The following is a 19871-nucleotide window of genomic DNA, read 5'->3' as shown; positions in this document are numbered from 1 at the left end:
GTTAATGAGACACTTCGGCACATAACTTTGCTAAAAGTCTGGTAAAGATAGCTGAACGTCTATGATATATGAGCCCTTTTAAACTCCCCATTTTCTATGGTCATTCAGTAAGAAAACTAGTATTTCACAAAGTTAGTTATTCACAGTCAATGACTATTTGGTGAACCCCGGAGTGAATTCAGTTTGCCAAAGTTATCCAGAAAATGTAAGTGTAAGGGTGGCAGGAGAATACCTTTTCTTTTAATGGGCAGTATTGTTTCTGGTTTACCTAAAGTCCCTCAGCAAGGACATGGGCACACAGTCACCAGTAGGACAGCAGCATATGAGTGGCACCTTCTTCCACTGCCTACCCTCCTCGAGTTTCTCAGTAGCCTGTCATTAGAAAAATATCAGCCAACTGAGTCAGAATTTTTTTCCTCAGGTATTTGTTTTTGTTTTGTTTGCTTGTTTCAATGCTTACGTATACCGCTAAGACCAAAATTTTCGGGAAACATAAAAGATGATACCTGTCCTTCAAGTACATTTTGTCAAAACCAAATCATCCGTATTCTAAGTTTCCACATTCACTGCTCAGTGAGATCTTGAATGATTTCTCGTCTTTGCAGAGTTCTTTATATGTACCTATGGCTTCAAGCAAAACCCAGTTCTTCTATTTGTCTTAGTTTTTTACCTGGGAATCACTCATCTTTATTCAAGTAGTAAACACATAGCTTTGGAAACAAAGATGGCAAGCTATCAAAATAAGTTTGTTTTTTATTAGGCAATTTCCCAGCCTTGATTTTAAAAACGTGTCTCCAATTATTAACAGACTTACTTGCTAATAATGAGTGTTTCCTCTCCACCTATCCAGACCCTCATGAATTCTCCATACATTTTGTTGTAGTAGTTGCAGGCACTGCCAATCCCCATCCAGAGGAACCTGAAGTGGGAAATGAGGGGCCCAATTCCCAGAAAATAGCCAGGACCTAGGGAAGTCATTAGATCACAGTCAGTATTTCAGCAACATCAAGAAAAGCAATTGCTTTAAGTTATTGCTGTTCTTATTTTTTTAAAATCTGATTGTCCACTTATATCTTCTGATGTATATAGGTGAATCACACACATTCACAGTGATTAAAAGAACCACACAAGTTAACATGGGGCTCTTCACAGCTCCATGAGTAACGAGTACTTCAGAGTCTACACCACAGCAGTTCCATATGGTCTCAATCATTTCAGTCACATTGAACTGGAGTAGGGTCTACTCTATCCTTGCCATGTAAATGGTGTCCATAATTTTCAAATGCAAGTCAATCAGGTCTTCTGGTAACAAGGATGAAAACCAGGACAAGTGATGAGCTGACAGATCTGTCTGGCTCCCTAGTTTTGTCTGAAAACATTGCGTTTGAAAGTGCAAGCTAATGCATGGGGTGGGTTTGAATTCGTTTGTGGTTTTGGTGTTGTCTTTTTAGCTGTGAGAAACATGGTCTGCAAAGACAGTGTCCAACAAAGGGCATCCATTCCTTTTTTTTTTTTTTCATTCAAAAATGATTCAGTTTAAGAAGAGAATCTTAAACTAAATCTCGTTAGAATCAAAGAAAGTTAAGCATTGAGGAAGGAGGCACTGGCTGATCAGTGTCCAGCCCAGAGTCTGAGACTAATGAAGAGCAGTGGCCCTGACACCCTTGCTGATGTAGATCGTGACAGAAATGTGAGCCAAAACTCACACAGTTGGCTGAGACAGTACAGTGCTGTAATAATTTAGATAATCTGAGTTTTTGCATGAATCATCTAAATTGAAAGTTTAGTTCCAAATCTGGCAAACCAGGTTACTCCTTAATTTTGCAGTGGCGGGATTAATCTGGACAAGATGATCAGGTTTTTTTTTTTTTTTTTTTCGTCTTTATACTTCATTGTTAATGTCTATAGAACCAATACAAGGATTTGGGTTCTTTTGAGTTAAGGGTTCTTAATCTTAGGATTGTTCTAATAACACTATATTATAACTAGATGACTTAACATTAAAATAATTTCATTGAGCTCTCAAAAAGAATTAAGTTAAACAAGCTGATTTGATTATATACATATTTTCTTAAAATTTCACCAGATATGCTGACCTCTCGTCAGATGAAATATGCGTAATAACATAATATTTTGCTAAATATTTTAGCTTGAAACATTATAAATCCTCTATAAATGTTTCCTGGATGATTTTTTAAGTGATTAGATGTGTAAATGATGAAGTTTTAAATGTCATCATGATTTAGAATATTTTAGGTGTATTTACATTGATAAACATGGAAGTTTTAAATGTCATCATGATTTAGAATATTTTAGGTGTATTTACATTGATAAACATGGAAAAGATAAAATATCTCCTACACTTAGTCCCTGTGAAGTCAAACATCTGTCTTTTAGGGAATAAACTTACTCAACGAATATGCAAGGCCCATGAGGAACAAAGACATACAAGTAACAGCTTTACTTTTCATGTTTTAACTAAATATTTCGTGCCATGTAGAAAGTCTTACTATTTGGCAACCACCATTCAAATTTAACATATGACAGTGAAGAGCCATAGCTCCTGAAAAAAGAGAGATTGTGATGAATTCTGCTAAGGTTGAGAACCTGAGTGTTCTAACCGTAAGAGAAGCAGAATTTTTGATCCCTCTTATGCCAGCTTAATTCAGCCAGCAAACACTGAGACACTGCTACTTACAGGCACTAGCTCCAAATTAAGGACCCGAAAGGGTATGATAAGTATAATTCAGTCCCATCAGGTGCTGGGCAGGAAAAAAATGTGAAAAAACCCCACAAAATCAAGTAATTATCCCACAATGTGATCCTTTCCTTTGCGTGCATATCTTGTAGCGTAAAGTTGGAAAGAATAATGCTCTGTCTAGAAGGGGAGAAGTTTTGGTAGGATATTAGGGAAGCTCTGGTTGCATCCTCATTAAACTGCTCTCTGCTCTCAGATTTGGGAATGCCGATCTATACATTCAAAGACTGTGGGAGTCTCTTCACACCCAAAGAGGAGCAGGAAATGCTTCCCTGCATTTTTGTGCAGAGACAGCCTCCATCAGGCTGGCACCTGAGACCTCTTGCCCCCTGTCCTAATCAAGAAGCTGTTTCATTCCATGCTCGGTGTAAACCCTGGAGAAACCTGTGCACATGAATGTTCATAGCAGCACTGCTCACAATAGCCCCAAACTAGAGATATCCCAATTGTCCCCTAATGTCTGGAATAGAATGGGTGGATTAACCATGAGGTGTTCCTGTAACTTCGTATCAGATGAACTGCAGCTGCATGCTACAACCTAGATGAATCTTACAGGCATAAAAATGAACTACAAAGCAAGACAAAAGAATAAGCAATGTAGGATTCCGTTTTTAAAACCTGTAAAACCAGGCAAACTTAAAGTATATTGTTTGCAATATGAAAATAGGTGAAAATTTTATAAAATAGCAGGGGAGCGATTGTCACAAAAATAGAAGATTCTTTACTTCTGGGGGCGAGAGAGGGTATGATTAAAAGGCACAGGAGGAGTTTCTAACATCCCACTTCTTGTCCTAGACTGTGATGATCTGCTTATCCGTGCATTTTTTTTTTTTTTTTTTTTGTCAAACAGATTGTTTACGGACAATGAGACTGTATTGCCATGTCTATAACTAATGTGGTGCCCAGGGCAGAGGGAGGCTTTGAGGAGAGGATCCGTGTGCAAGGTTCCTGTGTCCTTGGGGAAGGGAGAACTGCCAGGTGTCAGGTAACTGTGAGTCCTGGGCAGAGATCAGTGAACTGGGCCAGTTTCCCCAAATTGAAGTCTACAAAGCCCTCACATAGAAGTGACTCCTTCCTCCCCCAGCCCTCATGGCCCTCCCTGGCACTAAGTCCTCTGCCTGTGTGTGTCATCTTTGCATATTCCTGCCCCCCACTCCCCCCAGCACTGATATGCAGGCCCTTTTAAGTAAATGGAGGTTGACAAAGCTGAGATCTGGGTCTCAGTCTCATCCCTTACTAGCTGTGGACACTTACCCGCTTTAAGTCTCGAAGTCTTCATCTGCAAAATAGGCATCACCACGCCCACCTCAACAGAGTGCCATGAGGTTCACAAGAGAAAATGAGCATGAAACTGCTTTGAAAATTGTAAGTTGCTTGAGAGCTTTGGCTCATTGAACCTTCTTAATACTTTGGCTTTCACTGACCCTGATATTCCCCACACCTATAAAACCAAGAACCCAGAGAGCCCAGAGGTCAAAGGTGGGATCTGGTCAAAGGTGCTCAGAAGTATTGGTCAGCAAGAACCACCCTGCAAGGCCAGTGTCCTCACCTTCCCTTCCCCAACCAGGAGTCATGGCATCTCAGCCTGGGCCACCGGAGGGCTCTGACCAGACCTCACATTTTCTCAGGGAAAACATGGAACTAGAAGCTCCTGGTAGCACAGTGGTTGTCCACCTGAGATGCAGGACTTCCTGGTGCGTCCCCTGGTCCCCTATTCCTATTTTCCTTCCAGCTGAGGTGCTGGCAAGCCTTTTCCCTTTTCTTTTTTTTCTTTTTTCTTTTTTTTTTTTTTTTTTTTTTTTTTGTCTTTTTGCTATTTCTTTGGGCCGCTCCCGCGGCATATGGAGGTTCCCAGGCCAAGGGTCGAATCGGAGCCTTAGCCACCGGCCTAAGCCAGAGCCACAGCAACGCGGGATCCGAGTCGCGTCTGCAACCTACACCACAGCTCACGGCAACGCAGGATCCTTAACCCACTGAGCAAGAGCAGGGACCGAACCCGCAATCTCATGGTTCCTAGTCAGATTCGTTAACCACTGCTCCACGATTGGAACTGCCCTTTTCCCTTTTCTTGGCTTAATCCCCACACCTGTGAAAAGACAAGTTTGAACGCCACAGTTTCTCATGCTTGTCTCAATGGTTTGCCTGTCAAGGCAGATCCTGTCTCTGGGGCTCAGTTTCCCCTTCCGTCAAACAAAGGGGCTAGGCTCCATTCCCTGGTGCTCAACCCTGACTGCTCAGGAAAATCATCTGGGGAGATTTTTTCTAAAAGAAATCCACATGGGAGTTCCCGTCATGGTTCAGTGGTTAATGAATCCGACTAGGAACCATGAGGTTGTGGGTTCGATCCCTGGCCTTGCTCAGTGGGTTAAGGATCCGGCATTGCCATGAGCTGTGGTGTAGGTTGCAGATGTGCTTGGGTCCCATGTTGCTGTGGCTCTGGCGTAGGCTGGTGGCTACAGCTCCAATTAGACCCCTAGCCTGGGAACCTCCATATGCTGCGGGAGCGGCCTGAGAAAAGACAAAAAAAAAAAAATCCACATGGTGGCACCTCTTCAGATAGGGCTGAGAATCACCTGTGAGTCCTCTACCTGTCATGGTCTGAGAGGGTGATGTTCCAGCCCAGGGTGGGGTGGACAGAGTGAGCTGCCAAAGCTGCAAGGATTCCATTTCCTATGCTTGTCCCCACCCACCCCGCCCTACAAAGGTCCAGGGGAGTTCTCCCTCCACCTGCAACATAAATATCTAGCCTCGCTCTGCCCTTCATCATTCATGGATCCTGACTTGGGTACCCACCGGAGGAGGAGAAATCTAGCGAGGAAGGGGAAGGGGTTCAGTTACAGACCATGGAACAGGCTTTCTTCCAACTCCCCCCATCAGGGAGTAGAGATCAAAACTACTAAACATTCCTTTCCATTGGGCATGAAAAAGTAACCTCAAATACCAGGCTGAATCAGACAGAGAGGCAGGCCGTTCTGTGGAAAGTGATAAAGAACCCAGACCCAGGGCGCTCTGCAGCAGCCCCACACTCCCACTCTTCATCACTCTGTGCGAGGCCCACCACACTTGGAAGCGTGTGATGGCTTGGCTCTTGAACTAGAGCCTTATCGGATATCTTATGGGACTGGGGACAGATGCCTGCCATGAGGGATTTTCCCTCAAGACTAAAAAGCAGTCTGATATTTCAGAGAATTCTGAGTTAATCTGATACTGTGTCATGGTGGAGTTTCTACTGGAATTATCTGGGTAATTATATTATACTCTACTTTTGCTTGATCTGCAGAGCTTGTTGAAGATTCTTTCAAGGAGTAATTTTCCAAGGGAACCATAGTGGTCCCAGTACTTTTTCCAGTGTCCAAGTCCCATCCAGCCCTTACGGTGGCATCAACCTCACCACCAGTTCCAAGAATAAAAGAAAAATGAAGAGTGGGATAGAGAGATGAGTAAATTCAAGAAAGGGAGAGGGCAGAGGATGTGGATGAAGCAAAGTGTGGGAGACACAGAACGGTGTACAGAAGGCATTCTCGAGATATTTTCACCTTCAGAGCAAAACTGGAATAAGTTTGAATTAAAAAACCCCCAAACCTGGAATTTTACATTGCTTCACTCCATCTTAAACTTCCTTTAAATGATACTTGTGCCAAGCCTGTTTTGCAGACTAAAAGGGATTATCTAAGGTATCTGTTAGTGCTTTCATTTCGCATATGCAGAAATTTGATAAAAAATTTTCACTTGGGTTCATTAGCTCATATGCTGTGGCCTTCCGCCATCTCCCCAGGTTTACTCTGTCCTTTTACAAAGTTGTCTTTACTTTCATGGACCAAAAGCCCAAGAAAACGAGGCAAACCATCTCCTTAGATCCAAAACTAAATGACTGACTTACTTGGTATTGAGGATGTATTCTCATAATTCCACAACAAGAGAAGAAAGCCGGTGAGCAGCAGGACTGCAATGCTGGCAAAAGGCACAACTTCAGACACCATGCTGGTGATTTTATAATACATTGGGTTCAGCATTTCCAAAACCATCTGTGTTGCTTGATCTCAGGGGAAGCAATTTAAAGTCCTGTGGAAATCAGACGAGCAGTAAAATTATAGAATCTCCCAAAGGTACATCCAGGACTTCTGTTGATTCAGAGGATGGTGCTTTGATTCAGATTGGTGCTTTGCTTGATAATATGATTACACATTTAGACAAGATGTATTTGAGGTACAATAAAAACAAGCCCCAGAAAGATCGTTTGACATGAAGTGCAGCATTTCTGACCTTGGTAGAATTTCAGGTTTGTTTAGACACTTGGCAGATTTTGTGTAGGCAATCTTTTTCCCTGGCAGCCAAATCAATTGGAAAAAAAAAAAAAAAAAAAAAAAAAAAAAAAAAAAAAAAAAAGCATCTCCCATCCCCTTTGTTTCCTGAAATTTACTTCCATCAAAGAGCAATAAGGTATTTTATGGGCATCATGGGCATCATTGAGGCATTCTCAGAGCTTTCCATGAAGTTGTCTGTTGAATTCAATGTGATTTACTCAGGACAGTCTTTTCCTATTGGCTTTGATGAGGTTTAAAATCTCTTGCACCGTGGGCTGGGTGAAGCAGTGCATTGGAGCCTACAACAGAGGTAGTAGGAAAGAATAGGAGAGGAAGAATAAAAGGAAAGGAGAAAGAGAAGAAATGGGGGAGGAGGAAGAAGAGAGGATAGGCATAGTAGATGCCACCTGAAGTAGGTTCAGGTGTTACCAGCAACCAAGCTCCCCCCAGCAGCTAATCTCTGCAGGAAAAATTTCAGTTTGATTTGCTGGTTTTGTCATGTTTTTCTTTTCTTTTTCTCTGAGAGCATTTTTTTCTGCTTTACTGAGATGTAATTGACATACAACAATGTGTAAGTGTAAGGTGTACAATGTAATGATTTGACTTATGTACATCCTGAAATGATTATCACAATAGGTTTAATGAGCATTCATCATCTCATACAGATACAACACTAAAGAAATAAGAAAAAAATTTTCCCTTTAGATGAAAACTCTTAGGATTTACTCTCTTAACGAATTTCATATATAACATACAGTAGTATTAATAATCTTTATCATGTTGTGTATCACATCCCCAGTCCTTATTTTTCTTATAACTAAAATTTGTGCCTGTTAACTACCTTCATCTAATTTACCCTCTCCAAACCCATCCCTACCTCTGGTAGGCACAAATTTGATATGTTTTCTATGAGTTTTTTTCTTTGTATTTGAAGTATAATTTACCTACAACACTATGTTGGTATCTAGACACAACATAGTCATTCAATATTTCTATACATTTAGAAATGATCATCATGATAAACCTAGCTGTCATCAATAATTACAAAGATATTAGGTAATTATTGACTGTATTCATCATAGTGTCATTTCATACTCATGACATGTATTTTAGTAACTGAAGGTTTTTGCCTTTTAATCTGCCTTACTCATTTCTCTCTTCTCCGCAACCTCCTCTCCTCTGACAACTATGTTTGTTCTCTGTATTTATGACTCTATTTCTGTTTGATTATGTTTGTTCATCTGTTTTTGTGTTTAGATTCCACATATAAGTGAAACCATACAGTATTTCTTCTACTCTCTCCAACTTATTTTCATTTAGCATGGGCCCTTGGGTTTTTTTTTTTTTTGAGTTATATGAATTCTTAGTATATTTTGGATGCTAAGCCCTTGTGAAATATGTCATTTGAAAATATTTTTTCATATTCAGTGTTCTTTTTGTTTTGTTGATAGTTTTCTTTGCTGTGCAAAAGATTTTGTTTGTTATGGTTCTGTTTGTTTATTTTGCCTTTATATCCCTTGCCTGAGGTGACATATTCCACCCCCACCAAAATATTGCTGATAGTGAATTCAGAGGGCATACTGCTTATCTTTTATTCTAGCTGTTTTAAGGTTTCAAATCTTAGATTTAAGGCTTTTATAAGTTTTGAGTTTATTTTTGTATATGGTGGTAGAAAGTAGTCTAGTTTAATTCTTTTGCATATTGTTGTTTGCATATAGTTATGCAGTTTTCCTCAATGCCGTTTATTGAAGAGGCTATTTTTCCCATCACATATTCTTGCATCTTCTATTGTAGATTCATTGCACTTTATTTCTGATAATATTTACTTTATATATTTAGGTCCTCCTTGTTGCATGCATACATATTTACAACTGTTATATCATGTTGTACTGATCCCTTTATTATCATGTAATATCCTTCTTTGTCTCTTGTTACAGTCTTTGTTTTAGAGTCCATTTTACCTGACATAAATATTGCTACCCCAGCTTTCTTTTCATTTCTATTTGCCTGAAATACCTTTGGTGCATTTTTTTTTCCTGTGCCAGATATTCCTGTGCTAGGGATTGAACTCGCACCACAGCAGTGACTTGAGCCATAGAAGCTACAACTCCAGATCCTTAACCCACTGAGCCACCAGGGAACTCTGAAGCTGTGTGTATCCTTAGAGCTGAAGTGAGTCTGTTGCAGGCAGCATGTATTTGGGTCTTTTTTTGGATCCATTCAAATAAATACTTTATATCTTTTGATTGCAGCATCTAGTCCATTTACTTTTAAGGTAATTATTGATAGGTATGTACTTGTTGCCATTTTACGCATTGTTTAGGGGTTGCTTTTGTAGCTCTCTTTGTTCCTCTCTTCTTCTTTTGCTCTCTTCCCTTGTGATCTAATGATTATCTGTAGTATTATATTTGGATTCCTATCTTTTTTTGTGTATCTATTATAGATTTTTGGCTGGGGGTTGAACCTGTGCCACAATAGCAACCTGAGCTACTGCTGTGAAAATGCCAGATCCTTATCTGTGCCACAGGAGAACTCCCTGCTTACTGCTTTTGACAGTATACTTACGATCCTTTTGATTTGCATATCCTTTAGCTACCTATTGGATATAGAGAAGATTTTTACTACTTTTATTTTTGAAACTTCTATTAGCTTTATAAGTCATTGGTCTATTACCTTTACTGTATATTTGCCTTTACTAATGAGATTTTTTCCTTTACTATCGAAATTTTCATATTTCTAGTTATTGGAAATATTTTCCACTTAGAGAAGTCTTTTTAACATCTCTTTTTTTAATTAATTTTTTTTTTTTTTGCATTTGAGGGCTGCACTCATGGCATATGGAAGTTTTCGGGCTAGGGGTCAAATGAGAGCTGTAGCTGCCAGCCTATGCCACAGCCATAGCAGTGTAGAATCTGAGCCACATCTGCAACCTACACCACAGCTCATGGCAACACTGGATCCTTGACCCACAGATGAAGGCCAGGGATCAAACTTGCATCCTCATGGATGCTAGTCAGGTTTGTTGCTGCTGAGCCACAACAGGAACTCTAGCATCTCTTTTAAATCTGGTTTTGTGGTCCCGAACACTTTAAGGTTTTTTGATCTCTATTTTTAATATGAAGGAAACTCTAGTTGAGTACGGTATTCTCAGTTGTAGGTTTTTCCCTTTTCAACACTTTAATATATCCTGCTGCTCCCTTCTGGAGTACTTCTGCTAATAAGTCAACTCATAGCCTTATGGGAGTTCTTTTATGTGTAATTTGTTTCTTTCCTTTCTGCTTTAAAATTTTTCTCTTTATCTTTAATTTTTTGCCATTTTAATTATTGTATGTCTTGATATGGTTCTTTTAGGGTTGGTGCTATTAAGGACTTTCTGTCACTCCCGGACCTGTATATCTCTTCCCTTTCTCAGGGCAGGGCATTTTTCAGTAATTATGTCTTTAAATGTGTTCTGTGCCCCTTTCTTCTTCTGAGACCCCTAATGTGAATGCTAAAATATGCTTCATGTTGTGCCAAATGTCTCTGAACTGGTAGGTTATTTTTGTATCCCAGTCTTGGAGAAGCAGCCCTAATGTAAGAAATACCCTATGGGGCCCAGAAGTGCACTCCCCTCTGGTCACCCCAGCACTGTGCTTTAGGGGTTTCCTTTTTGAGGGCTGTCTTATTCTGTTGTGGCAGGCTGACTACTGTGGGCATGGTTGATGTGGCTGTGCCCTGGTCAGGTTAGTTGCCAGGCTATGCTTTGTGCATAGGCTGCCACCTATAGGTGGACAGAGATGTGTCATGAAGTGGCTGGCTACTGAGTCACAGGAAAGGGGGTCTTTGGGCTAATGCTGCTCTGGTGGTGGGGAGAACTTGGTCCTAGGGTAGCTAGCAGTGGGTCCAGGGTTCCCAGAGTTAGGTCAGCCTGTTTATGGATAGGGCCATGGTTTGGGGCATTGGGCCTTGGCATCCTCCTACTGGTGGGCAGAGCCAATTCCTGACTTGGCTGTCTGTGGGGTCTGTCTGGGGTGACCCAGAGCTAGTGAGAGCCTGTTGGTTAGGGGCCAGATCCTGTCATGTCTGGCTGAGGGGCACAAGGTGTCCTGGGGCTGGTTCAGGCCTGCTGTTCAATAAAGCTGGAGCCCACGGCATCAGGGGTGGTGCTGGCCTGCTGGTGGATGAATTGGGTCTTTACACATTGGCTAAGGGCTGTGGTGGTTGGGGCTGCTGTCATCCCTCTGGTGGATGGGACTGGGACCCAGGGGTTTCTGGAGCTGGTTGCCACCCACAGGTGGGTGAGACCAAGATCTGGGGTGTGTGCTGGCAAACGAATGAGTGGTCTGGGTCCTGGCTTCCCTGGCTGTGGTGCTGGGTTTCCCAGACCTAGTATTGGCTTGCTGGTGGGTGGTGCAGGGCCCAGGGTGTTCTGAGGCTGGGGCTGGCCCACTGTTGAGTGCACCAGAGCCCTACACAGCTGGCTGCAGAATGTTGGTTTTCCCAGGGCTGGTGTCCAGCCATGGTGAGCGAAGCCAGGTTCACTGGAGGGTAGAGCTGTGTTCTGGGGTCTCTGGCTGAAAGGTCCGGAGGTTCTGGAGCAAATGTTGGCCTGCTTGGGTAGTGCCAGCACCAGGGTAGTCACAGGGCTGTTGCTGGTCCACTACTGGGCCAAGCTGGGTCCTAGGTCTCTGGCAGCCGGGCAGTGGGGGTGCTGAGAGTTAGTGTCTGCTGGCAGGAGCTGGAGGCTACCCCCTAGTGGGAAAGGCCAGGTTTAGGGCTAAGGCAGGCCTTCTGGTAGGCTGGTCTGGGTCTGATAGCTCACTTTCAGGTGCTAGAGGTCCTGGGGTTTGCTAGTTCCCTGATGGGTAGGGCCAGTCCTGAGGCTGCTGGGTGCTCAGGGTGTCCTTCAGCAGCAGGCCTTCTGGTGAGTGGGCATGATTCCCACCCAGGTAATGCCTGGGGCAGACTCCCAGTGGGCAAAGCCAGGTCCCTGCACTAATTCTCTAGACAGAGAGTTGCACGGTGGTGCTTACCAGCACCAGTGTTCTCTGGGTAGGATGGATTCTCATTGACGTCTGTTGCCAGCGTCTAAGTCCTAGGCTGAGTTTCAATTGCCTCCTGCTTCTGGGAGGCTCTTCAGCATCAACAAGTGGGTCTGACTCTGGCTCCTTTCAAATTACTGATTGTGTCCTTGGTTCTAGAGCATGTGAGAGTTTGGGTACGTCCTTTAGGAGTGGAGTCTCTATTTCCCGCAGCCCTCTGGCTCTCCCAAGTAGTGCTACTGGCCTTTAAGCCAAATATTCTGGGGGCTCATCTCCCTGGTTTAAAATGCCTGGCTGGGGATCCCCATGTGGGGCTCAGATGCCTGGCTCATTGGGGAGCACCACTGTAATTATAAGTATCCTCCCATTAGTGGATTGCCCACCCTGGTCTATGGATCTTGACTATACCGCGTCTCCGTGCCTCCTACCTGTTTGTTGTGGTCCTTCTTTATATCTTTAGCTGTAGAAGATCCTCTCTGCCCGTCTTCAGGTCTTTCTCATCAATAGCTGCTCTGTAAATTGTCCTTTTGTTGTGCCTGGAGGAGGAGGGAAGTTCAAGGTCTTCTTGGACACATCCTTCTTCCAATGAGATTGAAGGAATGTTTGCAGCTTCTGGAGGCGTTCCCTTATGCTACTTTGACTTTGTGTTCTGTGCTGGCAGCCCTAATGAGCCTGAGGGCCAATGGAAAGAAGGTAAGAATGTGTAGGATTTGGGGAGAGGTTGCAGGCTGCTTGGGCTAAGCGTGGTCTTGGGAGGAGAAATGATTGGGCTCCAGAAGGGAAGGGGTGCCAGCCACAGGCAGGAGGGAAGAAGAAACAGAGGCTCATGGTGGGCTGGGGAATAGGAGGGGAGGGAAGTCCCCAGAGGAGCTGATTTGTGGAAGAAATTGAGGCCAAAATTATCCCAAAACCCATGAATTAACTGAAAGTCCAGATAACTCCTACAACTGTCGTATGTTCCTCCGGTACGTTGTAATTCTGTCCCCAAGTGATTCTTGTTTTTAAAAATTTTTTAAATTATGAAAACACACACTTACACAGATGATATTTAGCCAAATATGGACACCCTTTCTATTTGCCACACTGGGTTTCGATGTTTCTTGTCCAAGAAGGCTCAGGGTCTCTGGATTCACAGGCCTGGATCCCAGCCACAGTGAGAGGCTGCTGTGGGGGAGAAATCCATTGTGAAGGACAACACAGGTGTCTGAGGTTCCTCCTGATGGAGTGAGAAGTGCTTCTCCAAGGAGAGGCACTGAGACAGGAGAAGACTTGTTTGGGTCCAAGGGGGCTTTTGAGCTGAGAGTCAACAGGAGAGAAGGCCGGGGGTGGGGTAAGGTGTGAAAGGCACATGGAGGAGGGGCCTGAGAGGTGAGGTGAGCTGGAAAGGAGCAGTTGGTGACAGCGCTGGCCAACGGGCTCTCCTTGGAGTCCCCACCTTAAGGGCTTCTGCAGGCCTTGTCATGTCAGCGTGGGAGGCAAATGCAGGCCTCAGCAGCATGAGTAACCAGGAAATGCCATTAATGGGAAGTCATGGATTTTACCACTTCGTAACCTCCCCTGTTGGCTCACAGGGCCTTAGCAGTTATTTCAAGGTTCTCTCTTCCCTCAGAGACCTCTGGGCATTCTGGGCCTGTCTGATGTGACCCCAGGCCTCTGCCGATCCTCCCACTTCTCTCCTTCCCCTCCCACTAAAGCCCAGGTTGCCTGTGAGTTAGAACCCCAGTTGTGTACATGGTTAAAGTCTGTTCTCACAAGGGCTTCAGGTCTGTGTCTCCTGGGAGATGCAGCTGGATGGTGGGAGGCTCCACCTCAGCCCACCCATGGGAGGTTTCCAGGTCTGCATGTGGCCCCAGCTGGAACTCCTGGTGCAGAGGAAGGAAGGGAGGGTGGGCAGGACACAACGTGGTTGAGCACCTGCTATAGTGGTAGGATATCAGAGCTTCCTAGGCCTCTCTATCTCATTTCATCCAACCTGTGGGGTATATCCTAGTCTCATTTTTTAGATGAAGCCTCAGAGACTCAGTATTCCCATAACAGCAAAATTTGCACAACCAGGAAGCAGCAGATCTGGCCAGGCCTGTCTGGCTCAGACGCCCCTTCCATCACACCTTCTTCTTCTCTTTGCTTTCCTCAAAGCAGTGTTGTAGAGCAGAAGAAAGTAAAGCTGTCACATGGCCACACACAGGTTCTGAGCCAAGAGTGGCATTTGGGGAGCTCTCTGCCAGGACACCTTGGTTCTTCTCCCCACACTCCTCATCCATTCTCTGAGCCTCAGGTCTCTCCTCTGTAGAATGGGGGAGTTGTTTTTGTCATCACTAAGGTCTTCCCATTGGTGACATGATGTGATTTGTGCTCTGCACTTCCTCCCCCTCATCAGGGATGGTCAGGAGTCCCTAGAAAGGTGCCACTCAAACGGTGGAGCATTGCGTGCCATACCTATGCAGCTGGACACTGGACAGACTTCCTGGGTGGACCTGAGTTGCTTCCCCAGAAAGAGGAGCCAGCAATGGCAGCTGTAGAGTCTGGGGGAAATAAGGGGTCTTTACTTTTTTGGCGACCTTGTTTTAAGTTCAAAGGAGGCATGTTTTCTTTTCTTTTCTTTTCTTTTCTTTTCTTTTCTTTTCTTTTCTTAAATCCTATACATAGCCATCTTTACAGTAGGAAGCAAAGAAGCAAATAGATACATCTGTATGAGGTAATTCTAATTGGCAAAAGTGGAGCATAGCTGTTCCCTAAGGAGGCTTGGCTGCCAGTGACCATCTGTGAGACCGTGGACAAGTCATTTTATCTCTTGGACCACAGCTTCCTTGTTTGCTCAGGAGTTGCATGGGTTAGGCACTGGGAGCACTGACGTTCCTTGGCTTTGTGAGTGAAGTGGTAAGTCTGAGTAGCAGCAGGGCTAGCTCCATGGGCATGTGGAATCTGCAGTCATAGGGGGTCCTGTTCTTAGGAAGAGTCCCTTGCCTGGTTTAATGCTCTTCTGTTAGTAACTTGATTTTGTTTTTTTTTGTTTTTTTTTGTTTTGTCTTTTTGCTATTTCTTGGGCCGCCCCTGCGGCATGTGGAGGTTTCCCAGCCTAGGGGTCGAATCAGAGCCATAGCCACCGGCCTACGCCGGAGCCACAGCAACGCAGGATCTGAGTCGCGTCTGCAATCTACACCACAGCTTACGGCAACGCCGGATCGTTAACCCACTGAGCAAGGGCAGGGACCGAACCCGCAACCTCATGGTTCCTAGTCAGATTCGTTAACCACTGCGCCACGACGGGAACTCCCGTAACTTGATTTTAATACATTTTTTTGAGCAAAGGGCTTCACATTCTAATTTGGGTCTGGGTTCCAGAGATGGTGAAGCCAGTCCTGGCTGTCAGTGCCTGCCCCTCCGATCCAAGGACTTGGAGGCTGGGTGAATGCAGTCCTTGGCCAAGTTTTGAGGTGGGGATGCTTCTCCTGGTCCTTCATATGATTTTTCTGACCCTCTCCCGTCATCTGCAAGCAAAAGCCTCCTGGAGTCACTGGGTGCTGCTCCAGGACCTACATTGTGTCTCCCTGCCTGTGCCTGTCTATGGTCCCCCCACCAGCACCAACACTTCTTCCCGCTCCTCTCAGTGACTCAGCTCTGTGCCTACCCAGAGTTGGAGCTTAGTGAGCCCTTGTGGACTAAGTGCTTGGCTACCTGTGTGATTGAGGAGTGTGTGAGTGAAACAGCTCAGTGAGGGTCCCAGGTGGAGGCATCTCTGGTCTAGGAATCACATCTGGGTTCTGCTCATAGTACTCCTGAGCCTCCTTTTCCTAAGGAGCAAGAGAGGGGCTTGAGGAGAGTTGGAGTCCCCACCAGCACTGCCGCCCTGACACAGGCCTTGTTGGTACCTCCACAGTAATGTCACCAGCACCAGCCGACATAGACAGTTGTCCTTGAGGAAGTCACCTTAGCTGACTGAGTGACCAGAGGCTGCACAGATTCTCCTGTGTAGACCTCTGGGGCCACACAGTCCATGGAGGAGCAGGGTTGAGGAGAGAGATTAGGAAGGAGGTGAAGGTGGTGTAGATATGAGAGCGACTTCTCAAATTTCATTTTGAAGTCCGGTTTCAAAAGCAGAGACTTGGAGAAATGTCCTGCCCCCAATGAAGCACTAGATTGTGAGAGACAGAAAGTGTCTACCAGAATTCCATTTTTCAAAGATGGGATCTGGAAGGTGATATCCCGTCCTCATGCTCTCAGGGACTGAAAGCTGAGTGAATGTTCTTCATGGCACCAAGCAGGCAGGGCAGGCATGATTTTGACTGGCTCTTTACTTATAATATCCCCAATAAAATGTTTAATCAAAAATCAATCTAAGAAAGAAGTGGAAAATTTTATTTGAGCAGACTGGGGATTATAATGCAGGAGACAGTCTCTCTGAAAACTGTCTCCAGGAGTCATGAGGGGCGGCCAGTGTATATGTAATTTGGGGTATGTGCAATGAAACACTCATCCCAGTAGAGGATTCCTACTATTCAGAGGAAGAAACAGTTCATGGTTTTACTGTTTTTTAACTATGGGAATGAAAAGAAAAAGTTCATAAAGAGTTACTTTAGAAAATATATAGGTAGTTCCTGGTGTGGTGCAGTGGGAACGAATCCAACTAGTATCCATGAGCATGTGGGTTGGAGCCAAGGCCTTGCTCAGTGGGTCCAGGATCTGGTGTTGTGGTGAGCTGTGTTGTAGGTCGCAGACACACTTGGATCCTGCATTCCTGTGGCTGTGGCATAGGGCAGTAGCTACAGCTCCAATTTGACCCCGAATGGGAACTTCCATATGCCACAGGGGTGGCCCTAAAAAAAAGAAAGAAAGAAAGAAAAAAAAGAAAATATCTACTATTGAAGGCCTGTGCCTGAATTCCTTTTAGTGGGTACTATAGATAGGTGAGTGCAGTGGCTAATGACCTGATTCTTAAAGAATTGTGTGGTGGGCAGCATTCTTTATTTTACAGTTCTTAAGCTTTTGGTCTTATTTTCAATGAAGGTTAGGGAGACATTTCATGACAGATTTGTTCCAAGGTGCCAGGAATGTTCATTCACACTTCAGGTGAGAATGTCGTTATTACTTATTACTGGGTGAGTCTCAATTGACGGTAGCCGAAAGTCTGGTCTGCTTGTCTTACTAGTGTGTTATGGTTCAGGAAATGGTCCCCTTTTGTTGCTTCTTCCCATATCTAGAGTTACACATTGATCCTATAGGACGCTATATTTGACTAGTAGTTTCAAGTTGCTTAATCATCATTAATATTATCTGAAGCTCAGTCACACATTTGGTAATGCAAGAGGCAATAATCTTGTAAACAGGTAGATAGAAATAATATAGCTAGTAACTTTAAAGGGTCTTAAGTATGTATTTAAACTATGAATTTGATTTTCCTAAGTATTTCCCCAGTTGTCTGACCAGTCTGACCTGTACCAACCTGTATCATTAATGGAAATGATATATTGCCATTATAAAGTTCACAAAAGATGTCTACATATACCAGGGGAGTGGTGGGTCATTGTCACTACTTAAGGATAGAGAAAGGAATTTTATCTTTTAAGAAGTTAGCTGGTTGGCGTCAGAAGGAAAAAACTTGATTTTTGTGGTTAAGCAGGTATTTCTGCCATTGGGGAGGCCTGGCTAAAGTATAGTGTCGATGTACAGTGCATACTAGAGAGGTTGAAGGGAACTAAAGGGCAGAGAAAACTCTTTTTAAATTTTTCCTGTCTTGCCTTAAAATGTGAATTTTTATTACATCAGCCTCAGTCACTTTGCTGTTGAGGTTTTAATGTAAAGTTAGAAAGCAGTTACTGGAACAATCATCTCCTTTATTCCAAGGAGATTGTTTATAGAAATCTTGCTTTAATGTATCAAGAGTGTCTCCTCACAAGAGGGCCTTGGTCATGGTTCACTCCAGAGGCAGTTCTCAATTCCTTTAGTTTCCTTTGTGAACAAGCGCTTCAACCTAATCAGTTTGTTCAGGCTGATGGAGTTTGCAGAGGTGCCCTCCAAACATAAATGTCAATGTGCTGATTGAAAACAAGAAATTGTAATGGCAAGATGGACTGTATATTCAGGTACTCTGTGTCTGCAGGTACCTGGAAAAGCAAATGAAAATCACAATGTCTTTGGATGAGCATGAGCAAGGGGAGAGAGGATTTAGTTACAGGATGTGGATTTCATTTAGTGGCACAAGATTCTAGCAGCCCTATATGTCCATCTCCCCAGGAGGGAAGTGTGCTTCCAGGTGGAACAGAGCTTGTGAGGCCCTGACAAGCCTTCTTTCAGCACAGAGATTGGGTGAAACAATGCCAGTAACAACCTCTATGGTGTTTCCATGGCTGGGAAATTTCCTTCAAGTTGATACAGTCTTTCTGAAACTATGTCAGTCCCATCAGGTTTTGCATGAATGGGAAACAGGCTGCCTAGGGTGTCTACTGTGGGTCAGCTTCTATGGAAAGCAGGCTCTGAGACAGAGATCTGTGTGAACTAAGGAGTACTCTTGGGATGAACACCTGTAATGGAGTGAAGGAAGCAGGATTAGGAAGAGGGAGTTGAAGTGCCATGCAGATATGACAGAGGTCAGCCAGTCCACTGAGAACTGTTCTGCATCAAGGCAGGGGTCCAGGCTTTGTTCCTACATCCATCACTGGGTGTGGGTTATCTATGGGAAGATGTCATAACTTTGGATGAGGCAGCTACTTATTTTTATTTTTTATCTTTTTAATTTTTTAAATTTTTTAATAGTTTATTATTTTTTCCTACTATACAGTATGGTGACCCAGTTATACATACATGTATACATTCTTTTTTCTCACATTACATGTTCCTTCATAAGTGAGTAGACATAATGCCTAGTGCTACACAGCAGAAACCCATTGCTAATCCATCCCGAAGGCAACAGTCTGCAACTATTAACCACCAGCTTCCATTCCATCCCACTTCCTCCTCTTCCCCTTTGGCAACCACAAGTCTATTCTCCAAGTCCATGATTTTCTTTTCTGTGGAAAGTTTCCTTTGTGCCATATATTAGATTCCAGATGTAAGTGATATAATATGGTATTTGTCTTTCTCTTTCTGACTTACTTGACTCAGTATGAGAGTCTCTAGTTCCATCCATGTTGCTGCAAATGGCATTATTTCATTATTTTTTATGGCTGAGTAGTATTCCATTGTGTATATATACACCACATCTTCCTAATTCAATCATCTGTCGATGGGCATTTGCATTGTTTCCATGTCTTGGCTATTGTGAATAGTGCTGCAATGAACATGTGGGTGCATGTGTCTTTTTTAAGGAAAGTTTTGTCTGGATATATGCCCAAGAGTGGGATTGCGGGGTCATATGGTAGCTCTATGTATAGTTTTCTAAGGTACCTCCGTACTGTTCTCCATAGTGGCTGTACCAATTTACATTCCCACCAACAGTGCAAGAGTGTTCCCTTTTCTCCACACACCCTCCAGCATTTGTTATTTGTGGACTTATTAATGATGACCATTCTGACTGATGTGAGGTGGTATCTCATGGTAGTTTTGATATGCATTTCTCTAATAATCAGGGATGTTGAGCATTTTTACATGTGTCTGTTGGCTATCTGTATATCTTCTTTGGAGAAAGGTCTATTCAGATCTTTTGCCCATTTTTCAGTTGGGTTGTTGGCATTTTTGTTGTTGAGCTGTTTAAGTTGTTTGTATATTCTAGAGATTAAGTGCTTGTCCATTGCATCATTTGAAACTATTTTCTCCCATTCTGTAAGTTGTCTTTTTGGTTTTTGTTTCTTTTTG

At 43.6% G+C, this 19871-nt stretch overlaps 1 protein-coding gene across 2 annotated transcripts in view; it reads right to left on the bottom strand.

Moving 5' to 3' along the window:
- CYP19A2 (cytochrome P450 19A2) overlaps positions 1-12578 on the bottom strand; it is a 43728-nt gene extending 31150 nt beyond the window's left edge. Inside the window, exons 1-3 of one of the 2 annotated variants that reach the window (XM_021083457.1) lie at positions 12512-12578; positions 6639-6820; positions 815-965 (exon numbers count right to left, since the gene is read on the bottom strand). In XM_021083457.1, coding sequence (XP_020939116.1) covers positions 815-965; positions 6639-6783 — 296 coding nt within the window. In that variant the 5' untranslated portion in view covers positions 6784-6820; positions 12512-12578. 2 annotated transcript variants of the gene reach the window in all.

This window comes from Sus scrofa, chromosome 1, assembly GCF_000003025.6.
Source record: "Sus scrofa isolate TJ Tabasco breed Duroc chromosome 1, Sscrofa11.1, whole genome shotgun sequence".
NCBI classification, from domain to species: domain Eukaryota; kingdom Metazoa; phylum Chordata; class Mammalia; order Artiodactyla; family Suidae; genus Sus; species Sus scrofa.
Note: the sequence above shows the minus strand (reverse complement) of the source record. Positions and strands in the feature narration are given on the sequence as shown.